General features: G+C 36.5%; 1 protein-coding gene across 1 annotated transcript in view; it reads left to right on the forward strand.

Annotated features, from left to right (window-relative positions):
- The window catches only part of LOC150095954 (cilia- and flagella-associated protein 298), a 125,323-nt gene that overhangs the window by 53,393 nt on the left and 51,174 nt on the right, over positions 1-20,756 (forward strand). Inside the window, exon 5 of the mRNA XM_090408835.1 lies at positions 6,376-6,534. Coding sequence (XP_090264961.1) covers positions 6,376-6,534 — 159 coding nt within the window. The remainder of the gene's footprint in view (positions 1-6,375; positions 6,535-20,756) is intronic.

The raw sequence follows: 20,756 nt of genomic DNA on the forward strand, positions 1-20,756 counted from the left end.
TCAAATTATTCGAATCAGCTATTTACAGAAATATTCTACATTCCAACAAATAATGGGCAGAACATAATCGGGGAACTAGTTGGAAATAATAAGAACTAAAGTAACTTGTTTACTGTGACTAATCAAATATCAGTGATCAAAATCAGAAAATTTGTTATTTATAATATAAAAAATCATAGATGTTGACAGTTATTCATTTTAATTATTTAACACTATTAGCACATTACCTTATAGAAGCACCATAGGAACAAAATAATATAATAGTTTATGAAGCTGCTGATATTTCTCTGTATTTCAAATAAACATGCATCCTCAGAATTAGCCAGCCTGCTTAGCCAAGTGGTTAGCATATCTGCTCTCCAGCCCAAAAGGGTGTGGGTTCAAATTCTGCGAAGGGCATGGATGTTTGTGATTGTCCTACTAACCAATTACCATATGTACTGCTGTGACCTGTGTCCTGGTGCAGTATGACCCTTGATGTCTTTGTGCTATAAAAAATCAAATTAAAAAAAAAATCATCCTCAGAATTTTTAAAAAAATGTCACAGTGCACATCACTAACAATTCATAATTGCAACAGACAAAAGGACTAACAGCCTTTGATTATATTATTATATGAACATCTCCATGAATCAAAAGTCTTTTTTCAGGAGACCCACACTAACAATTATTTGCACAATAACTATCATACTTCTCCTTAAACTCCTTCATTGTCAGCACATTCGCATCTACCTTTGGCAATCCATTCGTTATCCACTACTCTGCAAGCAGATCCTAGTCCATACACCTTTATTAACCACACTCACACAACATCCTGAGCTGAGTCCTTGTTCTCTCCCTACTTGTCATGTAATGAAAAATTTCTTTTGTATCAATTATATAGAACCCCTTTGCAAATTTAAAGTTTCTATCTGCTCCTCTTTTTTGCCTATCAACTAAACTTTACACCCACACCCCTTTAGTTTTTTCTCATAGGAAGCATTCTTCAGACCTGTGACTACCATCTTGATCGTTGGTCTTTGGATCCTCTTCACTAGTGCTTTTTCTTGTAAAACAACATGTAGTGGTATGCTTTCTTTGCTAGCAGGAAAAGTTGAAGATTTAAACCATATTGCATCCATATGTCATATGTCACTGTTAATAAAGGTGCCAGATATGCTGCACCATTGTGTACCAACACACATAAAAGGCAGTGGTCTTTGTCATCTTCTCATCTCCAGGAAACCCAAGTAACTTTGCAAGTAAATCTTGCAAAGTAGTCAAGATATGACCATACCATAGCTTTATAAAGAAGAATAAACACACACTCTCTCTCTCTCTCTCTCTCTCTCTCTCTCCCTCCCCCCTCTCCCTCCCCCCTCTCCCTCCCTCTCTCCCTACCTCAGTTGTATTCTAAAATATCTAAGTAATCCAAGTTAAGGGATATTACATCCCATATTGTTTCTTAGCCGAATAAGAAACTCAAAGAGTTTCATGCCGAATATAGAAACTATATAAAGTTCGGCGATTCCAAACGTAAGCAAATACCTGGATAGTGCAGCACCTGACCCATTTGATAGTGCAAACTGAGGCAACTCATAGTAAGGGTGGAGCAAGCTCTGATCACTTATTGGTATTATTTGCTTACGCTTGGAATTGCTGAACTTTATATGGTTTCTATATTTGGCATGAAACTCTTTGAGTTTCTTATTCGGTTAACAAACAATATGGGATGTAATATCCCTTAAATTAAATAAGCTCATGTCGCCGAATTGAAGCCTTGGGCTCTTCATATAATTAGTAATTTATTAGGACACCTTCTTGGCAATTCTCATAGAAGGGATGTAAGTTCTGTTCGCTACAAACTTGGTATTAACTAGGTCTACCTACTCACTGATGAGACCTCAACAAAGGTTGAAACCGGTCTGGGTAGTGACCTTCTCTCATAATGTAGAACAGTAATACAGCTCCTAGGAGCCAAGTTCACATTATGGGTAAATACCAAGAATAGTAATCGGAGCTTGCTCCACCCTTACTATGAGTTGCCTTAGTTTGCACTACCAAATGGGTCAGGTGCTGCACTATCCAGGTATTTGCTTACGCTTGGAATTGCCGAACTTTATATAGTTTCCTATATTCGGCATGAAACTCTTTGAGTTTCTTATTCGGCTAAGAAACAATATGGGATGTAATATCGCTTAACTTAAATAACTTCATGTCACCGAATTGAAGCCTTTGGCTCTTCATATAATTAGTAATCTAAGTGATCTTTTGAAATGTTTTGTATACTTTTGCAGTATGCCGTCTGAACTTAACCTTCCCCCAAATCATCCCCAAACTCTCAGGTCATCAACTTCTGCAGTCCAGTACTGTCAGTATAATGCACATTATGTAATCTTTAAAACATTATGTAATGTTCAGTGTATAACATTACATCTTTGCTGCATTAAACTGATAACCATTATGAAGTAACAAACTTACACCATAACCACAGTAATAAACTTTAATGAAAGTACAGATATTTTGTACTGAAATGTTCAAGTATGGAGGTATAAAAGTCTTACAGTGGCTGCACTGCATAGTTCAGAGGGCCTGGAAAGAGGGACAAATTCCAGATGATTGAAGTAGAGCTCTCATAGTATCCATATATATATAAAAAGGGAAATAAAACTGAATGAAAAATTACAGAGGTATTTCTCTACTGAGTGTTCCTGGTAAGATTTATGCCAGTATACTTGAGAAACAGTTGAGAAGGATTGTGGAAGGGAAGCTTGGTGAAGAACAAGATGGATTCAGGCTAAACAGAGGCCTGTCAAGATCAGATTTTTCACTTGATGAAAAATAGTTGAGAAATCATGGGAATATAACAAAGATCTGTATTTAAGTTTTGTAGATCTGGAAGAAGCATATGACAAGGTGCCAAGAGAGAAGCTATTTAAAACACTACAGTTGTATGGTGTCAGTGAGGCATTATATCAAGCAATACTTATCTTTATAATGAGTTGTAAGTCAGCCATTAGAATTGAAGGAAGTACATTAAGATGGTTTTATGTTAAATCTGGTGTCAGACAAGGATGTACATTATCCCCTCTGTTATTCGTTATCTATACGGATCACATTATGATCCGTGATAATGTGATCCTGATATCAAAATTGGATATAACATCATCTGCATAAAGCAAAGAGCTAACATTAATATCATGAGGATGATGTTATACTTCTAAATAAATCTGCTACAAGTCTGCAAGATTCCCTGACTAAATTGAATAACTGTTGTAATAGATATGGTATGAGGGTCAGCAATAACAAGACGAAGACAATGAAAATAGGCAGAAACATTGAAAATATTAACTGCATTGTGAATGGAGAAACTATAGAACAAGTAAAAGATTTCAGCTACTTAACACAATTTTCAGTGAAGATGGTAAATTAAATATGGAAATAGACAACAGGATCAACGAAGCTGGTAAGGTAGGAAGTCAACTGAATAAATTTATATGAAATGAGAGAGAAATTAATCAAAACACTAAATTAGCTGTATACAAGACAGTGTTCAAACCAGTTTTAACTTACGGATCTGAGAGCTGGGTTAGAAGTAAACCACTTGACTGCAGATATGAGAATCCTGAGAAAGATCAGGGGGTGTGAACAGATGGCATAAATGGTAATATCATATTAAAAATGAGGATATTAGGAAAGAACTTGACATTTAGCATCTAGGAATGTGTTAGCAGAGCTAATCTCAGGTGGTATGGTCACTTAAACAGAATGGGAGAGGAAAGATTAGCAAAACAAGTTTTGCTAATGTTTTCTGCCCAGAGGGTGACCAAGATATAGGTAGATTGATACAGTAAAAAGTGCCTTAGAAGATAGAAATATAAGATCTGACAATGTTGGAACTTTGACAGGTGATTGATTTGGAGGAAAATTGTAGATAGGAAGTTAGTAATGATGTAAATTTTTCATGTAGTACTATCATATCCTGTACACCCTGTGAGGGTAAATGTCAGGCATTTTAGATGATATTGATGATTATGATGAAATAACAGTGCATCATTAGTGTGTAGAAATAACGAGCAAATCAAAAGAACAGGAATGCAAATCAACTTACGAATTAAAAATGGTTGCTATGTGCTAGAAATTATTATTAATAAATAATACAAAAACAATGTTTGATGTTGACATAAAATGAGAATCTCCCAAACTTCCTAGGATGAATCAGCTGAGCAACATCATTAGTTCATTGAATAATAATCCCTTCCCTTTAGTTATTTACTGAACTACAGTTGCATACAACTGCTGTTTGTTTGTTTGTTGGTTGGTTAGTTAATTATATTTTGGAAACATATCTTTCCCTCTCCCCATTTTTTTTTAATTATATTATAAATTAAAATTTTTAATTATATCATAAATATAATCATAAATTCAAACATGAAGTCTAGATTATTCAAATTAAGTAGATATTGAATCCAGCATTATTTCTTAGCCGAATAAGAAACTCATAGATAGAAAACATCACATCTCCTAGGAGTTGTGTTGTACATTATCAGAAAATACTAAGGACAGTGATCGGAACTTACTCCACCTTTACTACGAGTTCAAACCATGCCCCAGCATGTGCCAGGTGTTGGATTATGCTTGGACTTGCCGAACTTTTATAGTTTTCTATATTCGGCATGAAACTCTTAGATTTTCTATCTTTGAGTTTCTTATTCAGCTAAGAAATAATGTTGGATTTAATATCCACTTAATTTGAATAAACTTACTTCGCCGAAGTGAAGCCTATTGGCTCTTTATCTCAGTAATGAAGTCTAGATTTTATGAATCACATGTAATTCGCTCCACCCCAGCAGCTTATTGGACACACACAAATATAATAACACAATTGTAAACTATTAATAATTCACTTGCCAGTAACGAAATGATTTCTGTTCACACCTGTTCTTTCTTTTCCTTATATTTGGCATTCTCACATGACTCATTTATATTTACGTCAGCCTAGGTTGGCTGAGTGGTTAGCGTATCCACTCTCAAGCCAAGAGGCTGTGGGTTCGAATCCTGCCAAGGGCATGGATGTTTGTGATTGGCCTACTAACCAATTACCATATGTACTTCTGTTATCCTGTGTCCTGGCACAGTATGACCCTTGATGTCTTTACACCATAAAAAATCAAATTTAAAAAAAAAAAAACATATTTACATCTTTTCGTTATATCTGATATAACTCAGATATATCAATCAAATACAGCATTCTCCTTAACTATTGTTTTCTAATATATCCTGAAACGAAACAAACACATTCCTCTCTCCTCTTTACACAGATTTGGTGACAATCAAAGAACAGGTTATGATGTGTGGTGCATCTGCCAACATGCAAACAGGAAACTGTGGCAGAATGAGATGTATCCTCTTGTCCCACCCCCACAGCCAAGGTGGTAGTGACAGTTTCCTGCTTACTTTGTTGTGATTGTGTTAAATCATTCCTTTCCATCTTTGCATCACCAGCAAGCAACTAAACATTTCTCCAATTAAACATACTGTGTAATTGGAACAATTCCTTCAAGACCAGGAGACTTTTTGTCCAATTTAGATACTTTTTGGTATCTAAATTGGATAAGATTCTTCCGTTCTCTTATTGGCAGAATATGAAAGGTGATGTTGAATATTGTGAGATTTGGAATGATATGGGAATATTTACTGAGATATTTAAAGCTGATTCACAATTTCAAACTTGACACTATAACACACTATTTCTGTTTTCCTTATTTGCTTTAGTAAGAACTGATAATAAGATGTTTTTCATCAAATTTATATATCTCAACTGTAAGAATAAACTTAATTATACAGTGTAGTGTTTTTAGCCCATCATAAAATAAAGTTTTATCAATGTATAATTAAACTTTTCTTGTCATTAGCAAAATGTGAGTAAAATTTCATGAATTAACAACTTTATCCAGGTTTGAAGCTGATGCAAGAAATTATAGTTATAACTACCAAATTCTGATATTTTTGAAGATGCTTTATTCAGAACTCCTTCCCTTCAGTGAAAAGGATATTTTTTTTTTCCAAAATAAAATTCACTACACTGCACTTTTCCCTATAAAGTTGACTTCATATGTGGAACTCCATGAGGACTAACAGCAGATTGAAATGATTTTTGTTCTTTGTATAATTATGAAAACTTTAAATTTTTGATTCTTGATATCTCTTCTATTAAAAAAAGTAATCAAATATGTCTGTTTGTCCCATTTTAAATAACTTAATATTTATCATATAATACTGAGTTTATAATATCATCTATAATAGTTTATATCATTATGATAGCTTATAACTCTCATATAATACTGAGTTTATTATTGATAACTAATCAAGAAATCAATTTTTCATTTTTAAACAGAAACTAGTAGATGCTGACATGTCTTTAACTCAGATTTCAATCAAAGATGCATTAGACATTCTTAGGGGAGCATCAATGATTGTGTATCCAATGGGATTACCTCCTTATGAACCCGTCCATCAAGAACTCAAAAATCAAGAAGATCTCTCTGGTACTCAAGTGTGTGTCTTATTAAAGAACACTATTTTAAGCTCTTGATATTTTATTTACATTATATTATTGCATAATAAATTATCAGGAATTTTCCATGCCTTACTGCTGTGAACAGTAAGGTGGAGAGAAATTGTACATATTTCTATGTACGTAGATATGCATAGTTAGTTATTCACGTGTGACATTGTTAAATTGTGATAGATTGTGATTTTAGGAACTCCAATCATATCATGGTTTAACATGCATAACCCAATGAAAAGGAAATTAAATACATGTGTTTGTCTCTAGGTATTATAATACAGCTTTGTAAATATGTTAAATGTTTCAAACTTAAGGAAAACGAGTAGTTATCTAGTATTTCAACAAAAGACCACTCACTAGTTTGTGTAAATAACAGTGGAAATGTAAATATTTAATATTTGTTAGAGCCAAATATGAATGCAAGGGTAGTAATGTGAGGGGAGCAGTTTGCCCCGGGCAATCGCATACTGACGGCACACGAGATAGGGTAGTGGAGAAAGGTGGACACTGTTACGTCGACCCACGTGAAAGCGCTAGGTGGACATCGCAGAGTGCGAGAATCACCGGGAACCAAGGCGAAATAAAAGGGTCAAGAACCCACACACACACACACACAAGGCTTTTTGTTCCTGATCTTCTGGTGTTGTGAACTGGAGAAGGGTGGCAGCGCCTCCACTCTGGAGGTTTTGATCGAGGCATTGGCAGAAACTCGAGGTCCGTAGTCCCGTGGAGCGAGTATAGGCTCAGCCATCCCAGAAAGAAAGGTTATGTGCTAGTTATGCAGAGATCGTAAACGTTCACAGATAGCAAGGAGAACCATGTGCGTGCTTAAAGCCAGAGAGGAACCTATGGAAAATTCGATCAAGGAGAAACAGATTCCTGAAGATCAATTAACGTGATGAACGTTCAAGATAGATAAGTAGAATTTATTAATTTTGTTAGCTATGGATGAAAGGATTTGTGCTGCATTGTGATTCAGAGGAAAGAACATTAATAGTATTATAAAGAACTGAACTGTAGTGATCTTGAGATAAATACCGTAAATTTACTGTCTCCTTATGGAATTGAATTATAATATGTGTTTAAAGAGTGTTATGATAAAATTCAGAGTAAAGAGTGATATTAATAACAAATTGTGAAAGACATTGATGCTATCTAGAGTGGTTTGGTTGTGACTGGATTGAAAAATTATTGCTGTGAATATCATACCTAGTTAGAGTGCTTGTTTGTTGATAAAATTGATATTGCTAATATAAAAATAATCAGTTTGAATATCTGTATGTTGTTAGAGTGTTTTAATGTTAACAATTGTCAGGAACTCTCTTAGAATGAGAACAAAACTAACATGTACTGTATATGCATAATTATAGTTCAATAAACCTTTGCTTTTGAATCCAATTAAGATTTCAATTTTTGAATCCAATTAAATATTGGAATCCAATGTGCATCGGATTCCAATATCTAATTTGGAATCCGATGCACATCTTATAAAACTTAATACGAACCTAAGCAGGAAATTAGAAAGAAGAGATTTTGGCCACGTCTGCAAGGTCAAGGTATCACTTAAGTACAATCTAGAGATTGCCTCTTGATTGATATAGTTTATTTAATCTAAAAGCCCTAAGTGGCACAGCAATAAAAAATAAATTTCTTAGTGCTTTAGGAGAGGTTGATCTCAAATACTCTGATACTCTGGTATTGGCTCGACCCTGAGGCAATTCCATTGTTATTCAGAGGTACCATGTGATATATATGTACCTAATATATGTACCTTTTTAGTCTATCATACATGGGTATTTGTATGATAGACTAAAAAGGTACATATATTAGACAGAAGTCGACACAATAACATCATTTTGATGCTGTATGGTCACTCCCATACCTCATTGAGTTTTTGGAGTAAAGCCTTCTTCTAGAAGTGATAGGGTTGTAGATGCCCTTTCTACAAAGAGTTAGTAGGACCATAACAAACATCCATGTCCCTGGCAGGAATTGAACCCACCATCCCTTGGCTGGAGAACAAATACATTGACCACTCAGCCAACCAGGCCATCTAGATATTTATACATATATACAAATAGATAACCTCTTGCTATCATACAAAAAATAGCAGGTTAGTTATATTTGAGACTTCTAAAAGGGATCTTATCTGTAATGCTCTTGGGTGCTCATGCATTTGGCATATATTTTACAAGTGGTTGCTTCAGCTGTATTAGTAAAGATGGTGTTCAAAGTTTACTTGGTCTGACTGCATAGGATGGGAGGGGAATCAAGATTCAAACTAAAAGCAAATTCTTCAGATAGCCATTACCAGCACTCTCAGTGACAGCAAGCAGTTATCTTTCGATCAGGAAGTGCATGAATAGTGTATATAAATTTCACATACTGTAGTCATATAAAACCCAAATGGCTGTCTTTAGATGCACAGTTTACAAAAAATATACACATACAAAGAAATATCTTCATGCACATCATACCATCATCACTCTTCACAAAAATGCCTCCATAGTACAGCCACGATGACATTGCAACATTTGCCATTTAGTTGAAAGGATCGTGGTTTTAATTCCATCTAGGCTGCAAGTATACTGACTAAAGAATGTACACATTTAAGAAAAAAACATAATACTGGCCTCATAGGTTCTTCGAAAACCCAGTCCTCTACAAAGATTTGATATCATTAAGACCTGATTAAAACTTGTCAACAAAGAGTTACCTCCCCCAAAGAAGTCAATCACAGTGGAATAGCCTGTGATTTGTAATCAGTAATATATGTTGAACTACTAATCATCCACGTCTGCTTTAGCTCTAAGCATGTCATTGTATTTATGATATATGTGTACCTTTGATAAGGCCTAATTATAAAAAATCTAGTGTAATGTCATTTTTTGTGTTCTGATTACATTAATAATTAAGTTAATTTTATAGTCAGCTGTTGTAGTGGTTTAATTTGGGAAATATTTTTTCAGTATGAACAGTGCACTAAGCATTTGCAGCCTAAGGTTATTCACGGTTTTCCTAATCTTTGGCAGTATACTCTGTTCCCATCTCCGCTGCTCTCTAAGCAGAAAACTTGTCCTTGCCTCCTTATGCTCAGATGCTATATGTTTTGTAGCCTGTCATGTGTAGGTTTGATATATTAAAAGAAAAAAGTTACGACATGATAGGTGAGACTACAAGGCAGTTGCCTCAAGATGTCATCACTTGTAAAGGATACTGATCTTATTAACAATTTAAGAAGATTGACGCATCAATATATGTACATTTTAGAGGATTTTAATGATAAAATCTTTTAAATATTACTACAAAAATTACTGGACATTATATTTTTAGTATTATAAGAAAATTAATAAAAGAGATAAATGTTAATGTAAAAATATTTGATTTATATCCTTTGTGTATCCATGTGGATGAACTTGATTTTTCACTTTGCACAGTATATAATTGCTGTTGTATACTGTTGCAAAGTATACAACAGCAGCAGTTGTGTACTGTTGTAGACTTACTAACAATTTATTGTTTTATTATAATTCTAATAAAAATATGGAAAAATAAAAAAATCCCAACAAGTCTGAAATTAAAATTATGTAAAACAATTATTATCCCAACGGCTACTTATGATTCAGAAGCCTGGCGATTAACTCAACAACCAATCAAGAAACTTCAAGCATCATCATCAAATTCCTGCCATGTACCCTCAAAGGGTGTACAGGATATTACAGTACTACATGAAAAAATTACATCATTACTAACTTCCTATCTAAAATTTTCCTCCAAATCAATCTGTTACTTCTCAAGACTCCAACATTATCAGATCTTATATTTCTATCATCTAAGGCACTTTGTACCGTATCAATCCACCTATATCTTGGTCTTCCTCTGGGTCGTTTTCCTGCCAACCTGGCAGAAAACACTTGTTTTGCTAATCTTTTCTCTCCCATTCTATTTAAGTGACCATACCACCTGAGATTAGCTCTGCTAATGCATTCCTGGATGCTGACAATGTCAAGTTCTTTCCTAATATCCTCATTTTTAATATGATATTGCCATTGATGCCATCTGTTCACGCCTCTAATCTTTCTCAGGACTCTCATATCTGCAATCTCTAGTCTTTGGTCAAGTGTTTTACTTCTGACCCAGCTCTCAGATCCATAATTTAAAACTGGTTTGAACACTGTCTTGTATACAGCTAATTTAGTGTTCCAACTAATTTCTCTCTTATTCCATATGAATTTATTCAAATGACTTTCCACCATACCAGCTTTGTTGATTCTGTTGTCTATTTCTATATTTAATTTACCATCTTCAGTAAAAATTGTGCCTAAGTAGCTGAAATGTTTTACTTGTTCCACAGGTTCTCCATTCACAACACAGTTGACATTTTCAATGATTATGCCAATTTTCATTGTCTTTGTCTTTTTATTGCTGACCTTCATACCATATCTATTACAACAGCTATTCAATTTAGTCAGAGAATCTTGCAGACTTGTAGCGGATTTATTTAGAAGTATAACATCATCCGCATAAAGCAAAGAGCTGACATTAACATCTCCAATTTTGATATCAGGTTTAATACCACTTTCCTTCATAATGGGATCCATATAGATAATGAATAATAGAGGGGATAATGTACATCCTTGTCTCACACCAGATTTAACATTAAACCATCTTCCTGTACATCCTTCAATTCTAACTGCTGACTTACAACTCAAATAAAGACTAAGTATTGCTTGATATAATGCCCCATTGACACCATATAACTGCAGCGTATTGAATAGCTTCTCTCTTGGCACCTTGTCATATGCCTTTTCCAAATTGACAAAACTTAAATACAGATCTTAGTTATATTCCCATGCTTTCTCGACTATTTGTCGTAAAGTGAAGATCTGATCCTGACAGCCTCTATTTGGCCTGAATCCAGCTTGTTCTTCACCAAGCTTTTCTTCCACAATTCTTCTCAACCGTTTCTCATGTATACTTGCATAGATCTTGCCAGGAACACTCAGTAGAGAAATACCTCTGTAATTCTCACATTCAGTTTTATTTCCCTTTTTATATATGGGTACTATGAGAGCTCTACTCCAATCATCGGGAATTCGTCCCTCTGTCCAGGCTTTCTGAACTATGCAGTGCAGCCACTGTAAGACTTTTATACCACCATACTTCAGCATTTCTGGTCGAATATCATCTACTCATGCTGCCTTTCCACATTTCAAGCCTTTGATGGCTTTTTCTACTTCAAGTATGGATATGTATTCCTGACTGCATGCCTGGTCAGTGTTTTTTATCACTGTGCTGTCATCACTGCTTGTTTCATTTAGCAGTTTTTCAAAGTAATTACTCCATACTTCGAGGATATCTTTTTCTCCCATTTTCATGTCACCTTTATCATCTCTAACTCCTTTTACAGCACTCTTTCCTCCATTCGTAAGCTTCTTCAACAACCTCCAGAATATTTTGCCACCTTCTTGATATTTATTTTCTATATTCTTGCCAAAGTCCTCCCATGACTTTTGTTTAGCTAGTTTTACACACTGTTTAGATTTCTTACATTTGTCTCTGTATTCTGTAAGAGTAAAAGTTGACTTATTTGCCAGGAACTTTTGATATGCTTTCTTCTTTTCCTTCACTGCCTCTTTAACTTCCTGTGTCCACCAGGGAGTTCTGATTTTTTTATCCTTGCACACAACCTCACCACATGCCTCTCTGGCAGAATCAATCAATGTTTTCTTCAGAGTTTGCCACTGAATCTCCAAGGTTTGATTCCTGTTTTCAAACTCTTTCATTTTCTTTTCAATAATCTTTCTGTATTTTAGTCTACAGTTAACATCTGAGAGCTGCTCAACTTTTATTCGCTTTAAAACTTTCTTACGTGTTATTCTTTTCAATATGAAATTCAATTTTATCCTGCTCAAGACTAAATAGAGATCACTTCCAATTTCAAATCCTCTGTACACTCTGGTGTCCTGCACCAGGGAGAAAACATCACTATCAACAATAACATAGTCAATGAGACTTTTCTTATTCCTAGCCTCTTCTCTCCATGTGAATTTGTGCACATTTTTATGTTGGAACATGGTGTTAGTAATAACCAGTCCATGTCCTGAGCAGAAATCCAACAGATATTTGCCATTATTATTAGCTTTGCTCTTTTCTCCAAATTTTCCCAAAATATTTTTGTATGTCTCACAATCATTTCCTACTCTGCTATTTAGATCCCCAACAAGGACCAACTTTTCCTTTTTCATTGTGTCAGTTGCTTTTTCTAGAGTATCAAAAAATTCCTCCACTTCTACCTTAGTAGAACCTTCTGTGGGACCATAGGCACAAATACGTCTCATTGTCCAGTTCCCCATTCTCATATTTGCCCACATTACTCTACTTGAGACTGATTGCCATTGAAGAAGATTAGCCTCGTATTTTGTGTTGAATACTATGGCTACTCCTTCTTTTCCTTGATTGTCATTGCCTGAATATAATATTTTGTATTTATTGCTCAGAAAGATCTCACCAGTTTTGGTCTTTTTTGTTTCAGTCACCCCTATTATGTCGATCTGGTACTTATCTAATTCCTCAGCTAGCTCCATTTCTTTGCCATTCAGGCTTCTTATGTTGATAGTACCGATCTTTAACTCTGGTGATGTAGAGTTGGGGTTTGTTTTCAGATTTGTTCCAGTAGTTGACTTTTCGCTGTTCGCCCTGGTTCCCTGGCGAAAACAATGGGGGCCTTGTTTAACCGGGCGACCCCCCAGCCGGCATGAAATTTTGTCATGTTGTACCATCATTTTTTATTTTGGTTTAACCAATAAGAATACAATTTGGTCGGCTAAATCCCAAATTGCCAGCCCATCCTCTTTCTTTCAGTATCAAAGTAGATACCCAACAGGGTGCACCATGAGAAGGTGAGGATTGGAGATTAGGTCAGAAGCCCTGGTCGGTTCTCCGCATTCCTTTAAAGGCTATGTGGAGGTCTCCTCTCAGTTATACAGCTTTGACCCTTAAGCACCCCGATATGAATAAGTTAAAATCAAAAATATACTGAGATAATGTGAAATACAAAGTGGTGTGATGTAAGAAAACTTCCCACTGAAATTTAACCGGACCAGAGAAAATAAATTTCTGTTAGAAAAAAAAGAAGAAACTTGCGGTGTATCAAGGCCCGATTTCCACCCTTAATTAGATTCACACACTTCATTACAGTTTTCATAACATCCTCTATCTCCAGAATTTTACCACACAGAGCCTCCTGATGTTTTTATACAATGAAACCTGTGGTGAATTCATTCACTAAAAAACACACGTACTAACCACAGTGATGTTTTAATATGTAAATATTTCATCCCAAATATCTTGGGACATCCTCAGTACAGTAATTCAATGAGATGTGAAATTATAGAGCAGCATGACACTATTCAATTGGAGTTGTGTGACCTCCAAAGTGACCCCTTTTTCCAATCAAGGGTGGAGATAGGCATTGACTTTTGGAAACTGGTACCAAGGGAAAAATATCCTTCATTGAGTGATCTCAGCTTGAGAATTGCATCTATGTTTGGAAGCACATATGTGAATGCACTTTCTCAACTATGAGGGCGGTTAAATCATCACAAAGAAGAAAACTGACTGATGACCACCTTCAGGATTTGTGACGAATATTATCATCATTGAAAATCGACTTTGATGAACTTGTGCCACACATGAACGCCCACAGTGTTCTTATTAAGTTGTGTTACATGTAAAAAAAAAAAGAAATATATAATTAAATTTAATTTAACAACTTATATTTAAATCAATCAAGTATTTTGTATTGTATTGTTCTCCCAGTAGTAAAAAATGAGTTAACAAATATAGTAATTCAATACATATAACTGTTGCCTTGAAAAAATGCAGAATTTATTTATATTTAAGTTTTGTCTAAAAGTGTGCGGCCCGTGATGCTACCACTTATCATATATTGACCCTTGTATAGAATGAAGTTGGCCACGCCTGGTATAAACGATAGAGCTGGACTGAATCAACAGTCATTTCAGTTGTGCAGTGGATCTCGCTTTGCCTGAACATGCTTTGCTTGTTAAGTGTTTCCATAGGAATGAGGGGAAATGCTGCAGCAGCACTTCGCTCATAGATGCCTAAAAGACTTTGCAAAAAAGGCCCACTGACACCAAATGCAGTATGATGCATGTTTCATCGATTTGAGGAGACAGGCAGTTTTGTTACCCAACGAGGATGAGGGCATAAATCTAAAATTCTGCAAATGACTGAAGATGTTGCAACTGCAGTTGTTGAGCAGTTATATGAGAATTCTGTAACTTCATGCAGTGCACATGCTGTAGCAAGATAATTAGATTTTGCCATACACAACAGTATGTAGAACTGTAGAACTTTGCATAAAATGTTGTAGTACTACCTGTATAAACTCAGTCACAGCCAAGAGCAGCAAACAGAAGATGTTGAACAGTCAAATGAGAATGTAGGTTCGTGCAGTGCATGTGCCATAGCAAGACAGTTAGATTTGCCATTCACAATGGTATGGAGAACTTTGTGTAAATTATTGAAATGCTACCCATATAAACTCAGCCACAGCCAGGAGTTGCAAACAGAAGATGCCAACTGCAAACGAAGTAATGTTTGTGGAACAGCAAAAGCTCAAAACTACATCTGGGCTACAGAGACTCTTCATGCATTTCAACAAGTTTCCTTACATTCGCTAAAGGTCACAGTATGGATTTATGGCTAAGTTCATTATTGGACCCTTTTTCTTTGAAGAAATCTATCAAACTGGACCTGTGACCTGCACAGTCACAATTGAACATTATTAGGACATGTTGAGCAGTTTCCTCATTCTGCAACTGCAGCAAAGAGGGTTCCTGAACACAACAGTGTTGATACAAGATGGAGCACACTCCCCCCACGGGTGTAAAGGTCAACAATTATTACATCAACATTTCACAGAGGATAGAGTGGAGTAATCACTCACTAATTTTCTATGAAGCAGCCACCACATTCACTAGACCTTAACTCTTGTGACTTTTGGCTTTGGGGTTTCCTCAAAAGCATGGTGTATTAGTTCAAAGCTCTTAACCTGGCAGATTCGAAGGACAAGATTGCTCATCATGTGCATAACCTTTAGCCAGATCAGTTCTGTTCCATTGTAGACAATGATGTAAAGCAGTATCAGCTATTTAGTCCTCTACAAAAGCCAACACATTGAACACCACCTGTATTGACCACTTGGATGCCTTGATAGCTCCTTGCAGCATGTTAGCTCTGTATGGTATGTTTTTTGTATCACATTATTTTTTGAAATGAGCAAAATAAACATCATCGAATAACTTTGTTTGTCATTGACTCTGAATCATTCTATGATCACATACTATCCATATTAATGTAATTTTCTCCCACTCATAGCACCATATTTCTCCTATTGGTCATTTTTGAACTAATGTGTTTTATTGTCAAAATCTCTTTTCCACGATCTGGTTAGGATACCCAGCAAGTTTGAGGGTATTTTGTCTACTGATTCTATCCCCATCTCTCTCTCCACATTGCTCTGAATAGGATTATTGTAATTTGAACCCCCCCCCCCCCCACACACACACAGTGTTTCAAATTAAAGTGTATAGATGTGGGCAAGAGTTTGACTAAAGTTGAATGTAAACATCACCGGAATATAACTGCAATATGTGCATTTAATCATAACTACTTTCTCCTTTATTACCAATGTAATGCAACCCACCTAAAGGACCTTTTTAGGGGTTGGTTGCATTACATGTATGTAAAAGAAGCTGTTTTACAGACAGTACACTGAACCTTCACTGGAGTTCTCTTTCAGTGTTGCAGTCGCAGCTGTGTTGGATTTCAGATACATTCCATAGTACTTGTCTTTCTGTTAAGTCATCATTCAGGTTGTTTGTGGATAATACATGATGAAAGCTGTGGTCTCACGTGTATGGTATTTTGTGTCTCTGACATATTCTCTGATATGTTGCTTGATAGATTTTGAATAGAGCATAATAAAGGACTATGTTTATGCATGATAGATCACAGCAGGGATTTTATTTTTAAGAAAGTAAGAAGAGATAAATGATGTTTGGATTTTATATTCTTTGATAATTCTGGCTTGTTTGGTATTGTCGGTCAATCTCATTTGGGACTATCATTTTCCTAACACCTTCTGGATCTCTCAACATAATCTTTTTGTCCTGCATTCTGGTGTGGTTGAACCATCATAGCCTTTCCTTGTAGAATAATGCTAAGAAGTGGCTGACCATTCCTTGGGTGTATCTCATTATTATTCACAAATTCAAACTAGCTCACTCCAAAGATATCCCTTAAATACTACACTCAATGGACAAAACATTAGAGATACTACCTACTTAATAGTGTGTCGGTCCTCCTTTAGTTTGAATTAGGATTGAATATCAGAAGTGTGAATATCAGGAGTCATTGTCAAAGTATTGGAGAAGTTGGTCAAGAGCAAATTATAGGAATGGATAGATGGAAATGGGATACTGTATGGGGACAGCATGGTTTTGTGAATGGTACATCATGCCTCAGTAACTTGCTCACATTTTATAATACAGTGACAGCTGAATTGGATAAGGGTAATGGGTTTACGGTGATACTGCTGGGCTTTGCAAAGGCCTTTGACAGGATATCACATGGAATTCTAATCAGTAAACTGCACCACATGGGGATGAACATAGGGTTGGTGAGATGGATAGGAGGGTGGTTGATGGAGAGATATTATTATTATTATTATTATTTGACACCTCCAGGGAGTCCAAAGACTCATCGAGGGAGGGCTCGACTCTGCTCTACAGCTCTGTATCCACCAACTGACCGCAACTACACCAACGCCATCTACCGCCGACCACCACCACTAGTATTTCCACAGACAATCACAAACATCCATGCACACGCGGGATTCGAGCCCGCAGCCTTTTGGCTGGAGAGCGGACACGCTAACTACTCGGCCAGCCAGGCTGGCTATCAGCGAGTAGTTATTCAGAATTAGAGTCCAAAAGAGTATCTGGGAGGACTAATGGTGTGCACAAGGTTCTGTTCTTGAACCACTGCTATTTAGTTTGTTCATTAATGATATAGGAAAGGATCTGAGTGGAACTGTTCAGTTATTTGCCAATGATGCAAAGTTGGATAGAGCAATAGTTAATACACATGATGTTAAAATTTTGTGGAATGGTTTGGATAGATTGGCAGACTGGGCTAAGGAGAATGGATGTCAGTTTAATGTGGCAAAGTGTAAGGTTATGCATTTTGGGATGAAAAGATTATCAGCAGTATACCACATTGGTGGAACTGTACTTAGGAAATTGGCAAAGCCAGAGACTTAGAAGTATTCATGGATAGAGAGTTAAAGTTTAGGGAGCACATAGCAAAAGTGGCTAAAGCAGCTCATCAAATCACTTGGTTACTGAAGAATACTTTGACGAGCAGAGACAAGCGGGTTATTGTTCCTCTTTATTGAGCCTTGATAAGATTCCCATCTTTACTACTGCATGCAGATCTGGGTGCCAGGGTTTCTTTCTTGGTGATGGAGAGGTGGTAAACAGGATCCAGAGGCAAGTGACCAAGATAGTAGCAGGTCTATGGAATGAACCTTATGAGAACAGGTTGAAGTTTTGTGGGTTACAGAGGCTGATAGGCAGAAAAGAGGTGATATGATTGAGACATTCAAATTACTGAGGGGTTTTTACTAGTAATTCCGAGGAAATTTTTCAGAACAGATGTGGTGGCAGGAGAACTAGGGACCATCTATGGTAACTGAGCAAGTGTGTTGTTAGTAATGGTATTGAGAGTTTATTTTTCACTTGGTTAGACTATAATAAGTTTAATTTAATCCTTTATCCAAGTGTGAGCAAACAAAGTTTGCACCTGAAAGTATCTTCAGGACTGGGATAAGGTCGTGCAATATCAGGCAACTCGTTGCAAAGGTGGAGAAAGATCTCATCACTCCTATCTCAGTATCTCCCATAATGCAAAGCACATCTCCTTGCGGATATGTGTAATGCTATGCATTAAGGCAAGGGCCACTACCCATACCGGTTTCGACCTTTATTGAGGTCTCGTCAGTGGGAGCCAAGCCCAGTAGTGGAGATACAAAGGCAGAAGCAATGAGAGGTCATCCTAACATCCTAACCTATAGGAGTTACCAAACCTATAGGAGTTTGGTAACTCCTATAGGTTAGGATGACCTCTCATTGGGGGAGCCTTCTCATGTGACCTAATGTGTCACATGAGAAGGCTCCCCCCCCCCCCCCAAACCATCACAGAACCACCTCCTTGAACAAAGCCAACCTGGCACAACAGAACCATGGCTTCATGCTCTTGATGCCACACCTGCACCCTCCTGTCAGCTTGGTACAACTGATAATGAGATTCATCAGACCACACAGCTGTTCCAGTTTTGATAGTTCTGACACTAGGTGAGGTGCAGCACCTGATGACGAGCTGTCAACAGTACACAATTAGGACATCAGTTCCCATAGCCCATGGTATGCAGGATAAGCCGTACCATTCACTTGCGGACACTGCTTGGACCTCCAACATTGAAACTGGATCTGATTTGTGCCACTGTTGCCCTTCAGTTGGTCTGTACAAGCTTGGACAGTCTACGTCAACTCCAGTCATCAGTAGCATGTGGTTGGCCACTACTTACTCACTGGGCACTGTTACATCCATTGATGGTATACTCATGCTAGACCCTTGATGTGGTTGTCATCAAGAACCCTAGAGTTCTTACCACTTGGGTGATAAGTGACCCATCTGTCTTGTGCTGATAATATGTCCACAATTGGAGTTGCTAAGATCATGTTTTATCCATGTTTGTCGATTGCAATACAGTGTTGGGAAGTCTTGATGTCTGCCTATTTACCACCTACATTCAGTTTGAGTATTTTACTCTGTGTGGGGATGCCAGTGTCAACTTCCCATAACACCTATCTCTAATGTTTTGTCCATTGTGTGTATTAATCAAAAGCATCAAGTTTCCAGTTATCACACACACAATGTCCATGCCTGAATGCCATAACAAGAGCCAGATTGTTGCAGAGAACACTTGTTTTGTTAATCTTTCCTCACCAATTCTGTTTAAGTGACCATACCACCTGAGATTAGCTCTGCAAACGTTTTCCTGGATGCTGACAATATCAAGTTCTTTCCTAATATCCTCATTTTTAATACGATATTGCCATTGATGCCATCTGTTCACGCCTCTATTCTTTCTCAGGACTCTCATATCTGCAGTCTCTAGTCTTTGGTCAAGTGTTTTACTTCTGACCCAGCTCTCAGATCCATAAGTTAAAACTGGTTTGAACACTGTCTTGTATACAGCTAATTTAGTATTCCGACTGATTTCTCTCTTATTCCATATGAATTTATTCAATTAACTTCCTACCATACCAGCTTTGTTGATTCTGTTGTCTATTTCTATATTTAATTCACCATCTTCACTAAAAATCATGCCTGAGTAGCTGAAATGTTTTACTTGTTCCTCAGGTTCTCTGTTCACAACACAGTTGACATTTTCAACAATTCTGCCTATTTTCATTGTCTTTGTCTTGTTATTGCTGACGTTCATACCATATCTATTACAACAGTTATTCAATTTAGTCAGAGAATCTTGCAGACTTGTCTTGTCTTGACTTTGTCTTGTTATTGCTGACGTTCATATCTATTACAACAGTTATTCAATTTAGTCAGAGAATCTTGCAGACTTGTAGCGGATTTATTTAGAAGTATAACATCATCTGCATAAAGCAAAGAGCTGACATTCACCTCTCCAATTTTGATATCATGTTGAATATCACTTTCCTTCATAATGTGATCCATATAGATAATGAATAAAAGAGGGGATAATGTACATCCTTGTCTCACACCAGATTTAACATTAAACCATCTTCCTGTACTTCCTTCAATTCTAACTGCTGACTTACAACTCAAATAAAGACTAAGTATTGCTTGATATAATGCTCCATTGACACCATATAACTGTAGCGTATTGAATAGCTTCTCTCTTGGTACCTTGTCATATGCCTTTTCCAAATCGACAAAACTTAAATACCAATCTTTGTTATATTCCCATGATTTCTCCACTATTTGTCGTAAACTTAAGATCTGATCCTGACAGCCTCTATTTGACCTGAATCCAGCTTGTTCTTCATCAAGCTTTTCTCCCACAATTCTTCTCA

This window comes from Typopeltis vanoorti, chromosome 19 (genome assembly GCF_054136105.1).
Source record: "Typopeltis vanoorti isolate ZY-2024b chromosome 19, IOZ_Tvanoo_1.0, whole genome shotgun sequence".
In the NCBI taxonomy this organism is placed as follows: domain Eukaryota; kingdom Metazoa; phylum Arthropoda; class Arachnida; order Uropygi; family Thelyphonidae; genus Typopeltis; species Typopeltis vanoorti.